The 13,788-nt window shown below is 38.2% G+C and overlaps 1 protein-coding gene across 1 annotated transcript in view; it reads right to left on the minus strand.

The window, feature by feature from the left end:
- DNAH11 (dynein axonemal heavy chain 11) overlaps positions 1–13,788 on the minus strand; it is a gene marked incomplete at its 5' end in the record, with an annotated part of 158,846 nt that overhangs the window by 33,038 nt on the left and 112,020 nt on the right. Inside the window, 4 exon segments of the mRNA XM_081996498.1 lie at positions 1,054–1,073; positions 1,075–1,171; positions 2,448–2,710; positions 4,954–5,127. Coding sequence (XP_081852624.1) covers positions 1,054–1,073; positions 1,075–1,171; positions 2,448–2,710; positions 4,954–5,127 — 554 coding nt within the window.

Here is a 13,788-nt window from a genome sequence, read left to right on the forward strand (position 1 = left end):
CCAGTATAATTCTAATTTTCAGTACAACTTCTTCACTACAGATTCTAAAAAGCAAGCTATATGGGCTTACTCTGAAATACTTCAAATACCATTACAGAAAAATGCAACAAAAAGGAATAATTTCAAGATCTCACAGTGCAGGACAAGAGTACGCCTTCCAGGAGCTTCATGTATGCAAGGAGATTTGAGCTGTTGTGTATTGCTTAGAATTACTGTGCAGGCACCAATGCCTGAAACCTGGGGGGAAGGAGGGAGAAAAGGCTTAGGTAAGCTTTCCAAAACTAGATACCATTTTTATTTAACCTATCTTGCATATTTTCTCTTATAACAATCTGAAACTGTGCAAGTACTCTAAATACTCTGAGTAACACTTGAGACCCATCCAAACATGCTTCAGTAAGTATCTCTGACTTTTTATCAGAATAAACATCATATTCTTCAACATGAAAAATCTAGCTTGTTGATCATAGAATCTTTGGGTTGGAAGGGACCTTTTAAGGTCACCTAGTCCAACCCCCCTGCAGCGAGCAGGGACATCTTCAACTAGATGTATTGTTTGAAAACAGGAATAGAAGAGAGGAAGGCCTTCAGGCTTAAAAATAAACTCACATTTGAGCAGAGACTATAACATGGCATTTCAGTTCATCAGATGAAACATTTAATGAGGTTTACCAAGTTTACTTTCATGCAACCACAGATCAGCACTATTCTTTAGGTAACAGGTGCCTTGAAGACTCAACAATCACACTGGAAGTTTTCATGAAAAGTCATGGAAAATATTACACAGTGAAATTCTCTTGCACCAAGGACTTGAGTACAAGCTCCTTTACTTTTCCTATTATCATCCTGAAAATTTATATCTAAAGGTATTTGTATCTAAAGGTGCAGATACTAACATTTTAACATCGACTCACGATCAGTTTTTAGCCATTACATTTTAAAAAGAAAGAAATAACTTCATGAAGTATTATGAAGTAGTAAGCAAAATGTGGCAATCAAAGCAATATAGATCCAGTTGTCATGGAAAAATTCTGATTATTCAAGTATACTTACTTTCCCTTTTTAACTGTATGGTCTTCCAAACCGCAGATCAAGTATGGGATCAATAGATTCACCCACGTTTTTGATTAGTACAGTCTCTCCACAAGCCAAAGCTCTTTTCTTCAGAAAACTTAACATGAAAAATAAAAACCCAAACCCTCAAATATTAGATAAATGCTGGTCATAGAAAGATTTCTTTCATACAATAGAATTGGAGAAGTTTTTCTAAAAGAAGCCTCATTAAACCATGCAAAACTGTTCACAAATAATTTCCCACTGGTTAAGAGCTCGGCAGTTTTGAGTTCAATTTTTTTACACCTATGCTCTTGCTATTCCTCATATTAATCAAAAATATATTGCTGGGATTTTTCTTACAAGCAGATATGAGGATATAGACCCACTGAAGACATTGGAAATGACATAGGGAAGTTGGGGGGGGCACCTATACATTTTAGCTTTTTTTATTTTTTTACTTATATGTTTTTGTGTTACAGCTTTTGGTATATCCTCATCGACACTATAAATGCCTTCTCGGAGGCATTGCATCTGAATGACTTGGAAGAACTCTGTTTCAACAGGCACTGAGAAGAAAGTAGATAATTGTGGAAGGATAAGTAAGACGACAATACAGCTTCATGCAGAAAGGTACTGCAGGGTACGAATGAAAATCACAATTATTTGTGAGGGTTGGAAAAAGAATTTAAAAAAAATCAGGGCAGGTGAGGGAATAGAGTTTGTTCAGAAAAGCATACCAGATAAATGATTGACACTTTGTTTAAAAATGAGGCATTACTGTGACCATTTACTGCACTGTGTAATTGTGTGTTGTATCTGGAATTCAGTAAAATAAACTCAGATAGCCCTTTGAAAAGGAGCAGTTAAATCTTATCTCGTTGTCTCCCTAAATCAAAGTAAACATGAGAAAAGATATGAACAGATCAATTACATGGAAGTGCTATCAATTTACATCTAATTCAGTAATAGTAATGAGAATTAAAAACATGTTTATCAGCAAAAGACTTGATAATTGGCTTTTGCCTTGAATGCCGTACATTGGATTGAATCTTTCCCTCTGTAAGGTGCATGTGTTCTGCTGATTAAACGGTACAGCATAAGCAATGTCACATCATCAGGATTTGCACCTTACCTATTGAAAAAGTTACTTGCTCCTCACAAGAAGCGCACCTCAACTTCCACTTAATTTCCACATCAACAGCTGAAAATAAAAAAGGTCCTCTTTCAAGCGCTATTTTAAATGGAGAATGATGCTATGGATAAATAAGCAGCAGTGATGTAATATTTCAAGTCTTCAAGTAAGTGCATTCCAACAACCGCCAATCCCTTACAAAAATCAGGGGAACTTCAGGGCAGTAAACATGAGAGCCCATTCTTCGGCATGCACATACCCTTTCTGTCCTCGATGTACGACTTTCAGGTCAGCTCCATATGTATTCTTTATCCGTTTAATTCCCCGTTGTTTGGGATCTACCATGAGAGGCCAGCGCTCGCAGTTCGTTAGAACAGTGGCATTTTCTGCCGACATCCTATCACCGGCCAGTCCCTCGTTACTCCGCGCCGCGGTCAGCTGTCGATGTGGCAATCGCGTCCAGGCCCTCGTCACAGGAACAGGAACCTTTGAATCAGAGCGGAATATAAGCATCCAGCAAGGCTACCAAGCAGCGAGACATGACTCAGTGCAATGCACAAGACAGCTGGGCTGACATAAATTAAGGCTTTCTAGGAAGAAAGATTAGGAGGATCCCTGCGGAGTTTCAGATGCAAAAGAATATAGTAGGAGATGTGATGAGGAGCAGTTTATCACATTTATAATGGATTAAAAAAAAAAAAAAAGCGTTTCCATTTAAGACATTTACTTCATCAAAATATTTATAATCCTGTAAAGTTAAAAAACCACCATGTATTCTAAATTTCAGCGTATATGGATTCTGATATTGCAAATTCAATGCTCATGTATGCTCTCGAGCAGGTATTTCTGGAACATAAATCAGCATCTATCCACACAGAAATTATAAAAACAGGATTCCCATGTTATCTTGTCAATACAGTTCAACAAGGGCAAAAGCCAGAGAACGGGACCATCTCCGGGGGCAGAGGCAGCCCCGGAGCTCGCTGCGCGGCACCGGCTGTGGCATCGCTCCCGTCGGAGCGCCCGTTGGCTCAGAAGGAAGCTGTGGTCTCCACCTACACTAGAGCAGCCACCGGCCAGCCACGCTGGCTGGGCACTAACTTGTCGCAGGCATTGACGAGGAGATGAAATAGAAATCGACTCTGAAGTCAGCGCTTACCGAGCAGGTATGGGTGGGAAGGGAATGCCTAACGCACACAACAGAGTAAGAGAGAGGGAACAGCTAAGTTATTTGGGAAAAAAAAAAAAAGAGTGGCTAGTGGAAGCATAAAAGAAGAGCTATGCCAGATGCCCGGACTTAAATTTTTCCTTGCTGAAGCAAAGGGCAAACCCCCACCAACTCCTTCACGATATTATTCCAAGCTTCCTTGTTTGTGATTCCTGGATTGAATTCTAAACCCATAAATTAAAGGAAAGCACAGCATTATCAGTATTTACCCTGAAGTGTCTTCTATCCCATTCAGAAGTGTTCTAAAAACTTTTCCAACAAAATTTTACTCCTCCCTAGACATGTATAGTCCTTAGTGCTGGCTTGTAGACCGGAGATTCTTTTAAAAGTGCACACTGAAATAAAAAAGTGTGTAAATCTAGTGGTTATTTATAAAGAAAATCATTACATATATTTAAGTTAAGCCAAATTTGCACAGTTATTAGTATTAACAAGAATGGCACAATACATCTAATGCAGTTTCTGTGGCACAATCTCATAGTTACCATGTTGTTGCAAAATACATACCACCTTAAAATTGTTTAATCCCTGATTCTAATCACAGCGCCCAAAATAAACCTAACTTTTGATCACCTTGCTGAAAATACAAGCGCAAAAGGACCAACAGGCATACACTCTCTTCTGCAAGCCTGCAACGTATTTATCTCCCACGTGTAACTCATTTATCTAAATACACCAGAAGACTGAAAATATGATTTGTTTTATCTCTGGACTGTAAGGCAGGCAATACGATAATTTCCATGAGCTGAAATACTTCCTTGTGGAAAACACTAACGTTGGGGTATTATCAGGGTTGCTCATACAAATTTTCACACAATGCAAGAAAAATATTTTAATATACAGGTACATCTATTGTCCCCAAATCTGCACTAAAGTTCCACATGTCACATATTTCAGAGAATAAACTACATTAATCACTATATTAATCGTGATATAATGCTGTGATTTGTGGCACATGAGAAATAGGAAACAAGTAGGGAGAGGCGAGGAGCATTTGCAGCAGTAAGGAAGAAAGGAACAGTCCAAAGCTTCACAAAGGAAGGATGGAGAAAGCTGTGCAGAGACAACTCTAAGGGTTAGAGCCACTGTGCATTTACTGAGTACTATCTCGGTTTCCTCCGTGTACAGAGAAATGGGGGTTATCATAACTACATGAGCTGAAAAGCTAAGCGGAATAGGTCCCTCTATACAGCCTTATCACTATTTATAGCATTTGCTGTTACACAGGTGTCACAAAGGACAGAATTTGGCATTGAGAATTGGAAAGGGAGGGGATTTTCTTTTGCCAGAGAGGACCTAACCTCTCTCTCCCGTTCGGCTCCAAAGGTACCTGTAATCCGAGGAAAGTGTGCGTGTGCGTGTGTGTGTGTGCGTGTGCGCGTATCTATCGATCTATAGATACCTATACCAGAAAACAAATACCCGCAAAGAGCCACTTTATTTAAATACAGATCTGTACTTCAAATTATTGAAAGACAGCAACTTTAACAAACCAGACTCTTCACTGGAGACTCCCATTTTGTACAGCAAATTTTACCTTTTGTGACTTTAGAAAAGGAACCCAGAAATGTTCCAGCAGTTCCTGGTGATAGTGTTTTGTGAAGGGTCCAAAGTAAGACACAAACACTGCTCTTAATAAGACGTCACCACATAAAGTTTTCTTTAGTGCTTCGAGGTTTTCAATGGACTGGCACCAACACATCTTTTCAGACTGCAAAGCAAGATCAGAAAATGTTATCGCCTGGACAACTTGGAAGTGATGGAACATTTAATCTTCACATTAAAAACCAGAAGCACACAAAGGTACAACAGGAAAGTACTCTGTCAGCAAGAGATACGCTTCCTAAGACTGCAAGGCTGGAAACAATCCCTACTTTCTGGTGGTGATTTGAAGCCTTTGAAGCTGAAAAAATAGGATGGAGGTCTTCATCGAGCATTCTATGTCTGACTTTTTTTCAGTAATTGGTGCATTTGTCTAGACCAGATGCAGTATGGCAGACACACGCCAATACTGGCAGCATCTGGCATACTACTGCCAGGTACAGGATGGCACTACTGCCTTGTGCAAAGCACAGTCATTTCCAGCAAGACTCAGAAAACGCAAGGAAACAAGAATATTAGAAAAAAAAATAATGAGGAAAGGAGAAAAAGCTGTTTCAGCCTCAACAAGGATGTGAGAGCTACTTTTTTCTCACGCTTTTTTCCAAGGAAAGAGGCAAGGCAGAAGAGTTGCAGGTTTTTTTCCTCTTATTTGCCTGGCTTTTTTTACCTACCAGCTACAGAAGTTTTACTGAGTTAAGAGCTGTAATGATTTGGAATTTTGACAGGAGGAAAGACGAGGTTAGTCAAACACACAGGTTGCCCAGAGAGCTTGTGGACTTTCCATCCTGGGGGATATTCAAAACACAACTGGACATGGCCCTGGGCAATCTGATCTAACCAATCCAGTTTGAGCAAGGTGGGTGGACTAGATGATCTTGGAAGGTTCCTTCCAGCCTCAATGATTCTGTCAAAGTTTAAGTCTAGAAATTGTTTTCTTTGTTGTTTTTTTTTTTTTTCCCCCCACAGAGCACCCTTATTTCTGGAATCCCCTGTGCACTTTGCAGAGTTCATCTTAACCATGCTTACCCTGGGATATTTTGGATGAATAGTCAGGAATGGTCTCAGATATGATGATTTCTTATTAGTAGCTATATGGAAAGCTATTATTTTACTCCAGTTACGTTGTAAAGACAGCCCAGTGTCTATTTAAAATGTTGAAATGGTGATTAAAGAATTTCAAAGAAATGAAAGTCTCCTCTTTAAAGAAAGTTCATGTTTAAGATATGGATCAAATCATCATCTCCTTCTCAATCGGAATTTATGAGATGGTACAAAACCCAAACTAGCAGTATTTGGCACATTATACTTTGATTGCTCTGTGTATACAATTCCCAGCAAAGGAATTAATGTATGCATGAATGTATGCTCAAATAGTTTCAGCATGGAAAGGAAGGTAAAAATTGATCATCCATTAGAGTCATCTTCAAACTGATGTAAAACTGGAATTGACTGCCATAACCTTTCTTCCTTGTTTGTACTATTTGAAATACTCAGGATAAAATAAAAGTTGTTTCACAGTTTGTTCACTTTCGTAAGGGGAACCTCAGGAAACCATTCTCCAGTGAGCAGAGGGGCTGAAGCAAAGAAAGGGCTGGCACGAAAGAAGAAAAGCACATTGCTTAACAACTTATAAGGACTGTCCTTTATCCACTACCTGTACAGACATTTATTTTTCAGACCAATGACAGTAATCAAAACATACTTTTCCAGTCCTTTACATGATGTAATCAAAATCAATGAAAAATCACTGAATAGCAAGTATCAATACTTCAAATAATATCAAGTAAAATGTTTGCATTTTGCTGGTGCTAGCTGCTTGAGAGCTTAGAAGAATATTCTTGGATGTGCTTATTCTTGAAAGCCTTAAAAATTTATAAAATCAACCTCAACTCACTCTCATTTAAAAAATAAATTTCTATGTGTATAAAAACAAAGTAACAAACTGTTAAATTTTATATTCATGAAGTACTTGCCATCTATATTTTTCAGAAAAATTTACTAAAATGGTTAAACATCCTATCCTGCAAAGACAGACACAGAACTCTATGATAACAGAAGACTCAACCACTTTTTTTATAAAATAGGAATATAAAATATCCACTAAGAAAATGGAAGTATCTTTAATCAAAGTACCGTGCTTAAAAGAGTTAGCGTTTAAATGTTTCACAGTGTAAACGCAGGAACTCAGTGTGCAAAGGCCTCCTAAACCCCAGTTACATTCATAAGAGGTGCCCCACAATGACAAGTAAAGGACTGTTCCTGTTGAAAGCTCTAACAGCAATCTTTGCAATGTAGCAGTTTTGAAGTATTTTAGACATACGTTTTTGCCTACAGTAGTCATTGGATTCTTCTTTAAGCCATTAACTGAAGGCAACAAGACAATAAATCCATTAATTTACAAAAGGGATTTTTAATTTATCCGTTCTCTCTTCTTCTTGTCACTGACTGGTAAGTCATAAACAATAAAGAGCACCCACCTCATTCTCCAAAATAGCTTTGAAATTTGAAGATTTACTAAACATAGAATGATTGTCTATTTAAATCTTCAGTAATTTTACCATACCACCCAAGCACCATAAATCACTAGTGACATTGGCTAACAAGGGTTTAAGAGTTGGAACATGCAGTGTAATAAATTTCCAGACAGTTAAAAATCACTATAATTTTATTCTAATGCATTATAGATTGCCTGTAATGTCATCCTGGCCGGGGTGACCCATTTCTAATTTTGAACAGCTGTTCAGCTCGGGAGTTAGTTAATGATTAAATATAAATTGCCTGATTTATTAGTCTGAATGGTTGAGCTTCCAGGTCAATGCTATATAGACAAAATCATCAGTCTTGATGCTTTTCAGAAGTTAACTGTCTCCTGTTCTAGTCAAAAAGAATTTATTCTTGGAGGAAAAGACTTGACGTTCTCAATTAATCCTTTCAAATATTTCCCCCTTTAACTTACACTATAAGATCACTAATAAAACCTTAAAATCCAAGACTTGGAGACTACCTATGGTCAAAGGCCAGTGACTTCCACAGAACTTCCAAAGCCTTGGCACATCTGCAGGGCCAGGCCAACAGTGACCACCTCAGGTGTCTTGGGGCAAACAAGTTTTCATATGCAGATAGTAACATCAACTTCACTATGTTTCTATCAAAGGAAGGAGATTATTTTCACATTTTACATTTCTAGGCATATTAATTTCAGAATCGGGTATCAAAAATTGATCTGTTTTAATTGCACTGGGTTTTTTTGATTAGTTCTATACTTTTAAAATATTTTTTTTCCAAACTGATTTAATCTTGATTTCTAGCCTCTAGTAAGAGATTTACAGAGACAAAGGTATTCACTCTCTGATCTTTGAAAGCAAGGTTACAGGGATTTTATGAAATTCACCTTAAAATATTTATTCAGGCTGCCTTGGGAACTCAGAGAATAGTGTAAATATGGTTTATAATTTTTATTTCCTGTTATTTACACTTATTTGTCAAAAAGCAATGGTTAAAATTCTAGATGATGAATTGAGACAGCACAATTTCTGTAAAGACCTAGGAAAGACTGCACAGCAATGCTGCGGCTGGCTTGAATGGTTACTGACTGTTAAATAGGCATGTGCTAGCTTTAACGATGTTTGTCTGCAAATAAAACTAATAACCACCCTGAAATATATATAATTTTAACATAAACACGTTTCATTCTTATTTAAAAATTAATAGTTTCTGCAAAAGGAAAAAAACAAAGGCAAACAGCAAATATCTGATTGGTGCCTTCCACTTATTTGCAATGTAAAGGGCAACGGGGGCAGATGCAGGGCTACTCCATCCTGACCCAGAGGATTATTTGGTCTTTCTGCTCATTAACTAGAGGCTGCACAAGCTGTCACAATGTGTTCACAGTTGTGTATAAATGTGGTGACTTAGTTATCGAGACTTCTCTCTTGCAATCACGCCAATATCAGTTATTCAGCAGTACACGATTTTTAGGAAATGCAATTGTGGTGCAGAACATTTTATATCTCAGGATTTTATTATGGCTTTATTTGTGGTTTGGGTTTTTTGTTTGTTTGTTTGTTTTTCCATTTAAATGATTTCTAATAAGGGTCATCTTGTTGTCTGTGCCCCCTCCCCCCCGCCGCCTTCTCCACACAATCCTCAAAAAATTAAGTTTAACTCCATACTCAACAAAACATTTCAAATATTTCGAAACTCATACTAGGATGAACATTCAGGCAAAGTCTTCTTACCTCAAGTCCCTTCACCAACCTGTTGGCCAGCTCAATAGTTTTGTTTCGTTGGTTCACATCATCTTGACATCAGACTTTCTGTCTTCTAAAGTGAAGCTGTGAGCTTACACAGATGCTGCCCAGAACCTATTCAGAAAAGGGATGGGTAAATATTATAGCTTAAAGTTTGTTGGTTTTTTGGTGTTTCTGGTTTTCTTTTTTTTTTTTTTTAATTTTAAATAATATATTTTAATGACAATAATTGTAGACAATACCTTTAAATCTGAAGGATACGAACTTTAGAGGAAAGGTTTTGATGTACTCTCTGTTCTCTCTACAGCTGCATGTACAACACATGTACACTAACAACAATTTAGAACAAAACCATCATTAGAATCCCTTACCAAATATCCCTTTAAATGGTGGAGATCAGGTGCCTGGAGATAGTAATAGGAGGAGAAACGTTTCTGTTTGATGACGCTGGCCTGTATTGCAATGGCTAGATCTGGAGGTGCCAGACAAAAGTTCAAGTTTCTTGTGCTAGATTCAGTAACAAACATCCTAGGACACTGCAATTATGTCCTATGCATGCTGAAGCATTTAAAATTGTAACAGAGAAAGGAAAAAAATGCAAGAACAGAGTTATTATTTTCATTTCGTATATGAGCCTGGTGGCATAAGGGATCCAGCAGTCTGCTCTTGGGCAGACAGGATGGTTTCACTAGTGGCAGAAAACAAGCAGATCTCCTGCATGCTGACCCACACCTTCACCAAAGGTCTTTAACCACATCTTTATACACTGCCCTAAAGGCAGTGACATGCCCTCTCTCCGCTTCCAGGGATTTTGTACTGAATGTACCTCAACTCAGCAGCAGCCACTGCCCACCCCCAGTGAGCCCCTGCAAAGCCCCTCTCTTAGACCTCTCAGAGCCTTCGTCTTCTTCAGTATCCACCACTCCTGCCGTGTAACTGGTAATTCGCTGAACTGCAGGATTTTCTCCAGATTCTCTTAACTGAGCAGGTAGAATGACATGGGATATAAAATTGTTTCTGCTAATGCCTACTTAACAGAACCAGCTGAAAGACACTTGGATGAGGACCTATCTTGTCATTGAAGATACAACACCCTGTCTTTCTGAAGAAGTCTAAGAAATACAGTAACAATCAGTCAAGAATAATTAGTCAACAAAACAAGGGGGAAAAAAATCACAATTTTTTTCCGGTTGTAAAAATAAGAACTCCAAACTACTGCCTTTGTTCATGAAAAAGAACCAAAAAGAGGAACCACCCACAATGTGTTTATCTCAGTTTTCCTTTTCATCAGGAAGATAAGCACTTACATTCTTTCTCACTCTGTCAGAAAAGAGAATCCTTTCCAGCGCAGCCAACTAAGAAGAACTAAAGCAAAAGAAAGGTGTTAAAAAAGTCAGATAGTCCAGTGATAAAAGCTAAGAGATTAACACCTTGAAAAGTACTATTTTTACAAATAATCAGGTAAGGCAAAAATTGAATACAAAAACAGAGCTTGAAAGACCATTTTGAAAAAAGAAAAGACAAGGCAAGACAACAGGGGCTGCAGCAGGCAAATTGCCTGAAACCTTCCTAGAGCAACTACAGAACTAACAACAGTAAGTTTCACTGCAGAACAAAATTTTCCTATTTCAGGTTTAATGGAAGAACTGCAACATGAGCAAGGAGCGCATACCTCCATGAAAACTTGGCGGTTTTGCAGGATCAGAGATTTAGCTCTGAGCTGCCAAGTTTAGCTCTTGAATTGGTGGTGTGTAATCATGAAATTTCAAAATAATATATAAATTAAAAATAAGAAATGAACTGGTGAAGGGTGAAAGATGAAACTGCAACTTAGAGCTTAGTAAAGAAGGTTGGCTTGATTTCTTAGGGATAATGAGGCAGCCAATCCACTTTTTAATAGTGATGTATCTTAAATTGAGAGACTGATGAGGACCTCTGCTCATAAGGGCATCACATAGAGGTGCGCTACAAGTAAAGTTTCATCAGTCTAGCATGCCAGACATAAGAAGAATGAATACAGAAATGGTTCTCTACTCTCTTTTTTTAGGAGAGGCTTATTTTTAGGCATCTCAAGTTTGCCTGCATGATAACATAGATCTGACCACAGTTCAGGTACACTCATCCATCAAAGGCTCAGGTAGTAAAGATGGCAAGAACATTCTTCTGCAGTGAGACAAACAGTAAGGAATGCCCCAATATCTCTGTGGAGGTTTTTTTGGTACATAATATCATAATAATATCGTTTTTTTGGTACTTAATACCTTTATCAAAGTACTTCCTACCTCATGACTTTTGAACAGGAAAGGCGTCACTACAAAACGCAAGACACTACAAGACACAAAAGAAAGGATCAGTAGGCATCACCATCCACAGAGTATTCTTTATCATCTTTAAAACATTGTAAAAGTTTAAAATTACATACTGTATTGTATTAGTACCAGACTGTATATATTTGACATTAAAAAAATTACGGTGACAGTATTCATTACAATATTGCCCATGTTTGATAAGAATTTAATTTCTCATTTAAAGAAATATTCTGGAAGCCATGAAAAGTGAAAGGAGGTTAGTTTAACTGTGCTGTCTAGGCTGAAGATGTATTATTGATTGCTAACAGCTGCATCAATTATCATCACTGAAAATTGCTGGCCACAAACACTTCCATATGAAAAATATGTACAACTCTCCTTCTCTCTCTCTTTGCCGACAGAAAGTAGCTGAATTATGAGTCAGGGAGCACAGAACATCCATGAATGCAGGAGCAGAGTTCACTAACAGTTTGTACTCTGCCTTCAAGTCTATTCTTTAGAAAACTGGATAGAGGAAGATGAGAAAGAGACAGGCAAATAAATGACCAGAAGGGAAAAGGGGTAGAAATGAACTGAAGGATAGGGGGCAAGTGAACATATGGATCGGTGCCTGCATAACGACAAGAAAAACTCTAATGACACTTTAAAGGCATTTAAAAGAGACTAGACAGAAGAGTAACTGCTTCATTGCTCTTTCTTTGTTTAGCTCCAGAATGCAGAGGACTACTAAAGGCTAGCACTCAGAGATGACATACAAACTCGCTCTCTCTTCTGTGCTGCTTGATTTCATGCAGATTCAGATGAATTTGCGCTGGTGGAGTACCTTCTTCTTGTGGGATCTACATACTGGCCTTGTGCATACTTAAAAGAAATTTGGCTCTTCAGAGGATGACTTACAAGGCTGCACAGCACTTCTGCTACTCCTGAAGAAGGTGGTGGGTGAGGGGAAAACTCCCCACAGACTGGGGGAAGTTCTCCAGTCAGAAGGCAGCCCAGATAGAGAAATAGAAGAATGTCTATACATCAAGAGGGATCTTCCCTTAAACATTGGAGGACTTCTTGTTTCTATGGCCTATGGATGCATACAACTGAAGTAAGGAATAAGAGCTTTCTAGAGGCTGATGGGGTACAGAGGGTTATCAGCAGCTAAGATAAATAAAATCTAGGTACTTGTCACTGAGAAGTGCCTGCATTGTTCATTTTTTTCCAGAAGAAATGAAAATTTGCCTCCTCTTTATACCCATTTCACAGACTCCCTTACACAGTGAATCATACCTTTAAAAGGCCTGACATGAGCCAGCTGGAACCAGTTGCAGAGAGCAGGGGTGCACATTACAAAATACTGAATGCAAACATTAAATGAAGCAGATCAAGAAGTTACCATGTTTGGAAAAATGGAGCTGATGAAACTGCTAGATGTAAAACTCTCTGGAAAACTGGAAGGCAACTGGTGAATATTTATACAGCTTGTCATTATAACTCTAAAAACAGATGCCAGCAAAAAGTCAGTGTTTCACTCTGAGTTTGCATCTTTTCATCACCTAATCCTGGTTAATGCTACTGCTGTACATAACAGTCCTCCCCATGGGACATCATGCTGAGCATCATGTCCTTTAACATGTGGATTGATACAAGTTTCCAGATGAGGAACTCAAGCTGATTTTAAATGTAAGGTTGAACAGCACAGTTCAAGATCATTGAGTAGGGATGAAAATCTACAAAGTTATTCACTGTTGACCATGTTGTGCATGTTTAGAAGGAGAAGAAAGCTGAGCCCAGAAAGCTAAGCAGACCTTCTGTGAAATGCCAGCTGTAACTATGGTTAAAACAAAACCAAGCAAAGTGGTGGATTTCATGGAATTAATGAGTGTAAATTCTGTTAAGAAGCAAAAGGGCAAAGACAGGAAAGTTCCTGTTCTGTACCCACCAATCTGCAGAGCTCATTCCACCTACTGAACCTTACTAATGAACTCAGCTTCTCATCATCCTCTAACATTTCACAGGTAGGAAACTGGGCACTAATGATCAGAGGAAATGCATCCCTCAGCCTTACAATTTTCTATAGTTGAAATTTCTTGGATTAACATTTCATAAAGTGGGTGTCACACCCCAACTTGTTATAATTTTGGAAACTTCCTTCTAAGATTCCTAGATTGTTTGAAGCTCTGGTGCATGCTAACTTCCTTTTTGGTTTTTTGTTTTTTTTTTTTT

The sequence above is a fragment of the Phaethon aethereus genome (genome assembly GCF_964289735.1).
Source record: "Phaethon aethereus genome assembly, chromosome: 2".
Lineage (NCBI taxonomy): Eukaryota > Metazoa > Chordata > Aves > Phaethontiformes > Phaethontidae > Phaethon > Phaethon aethereus.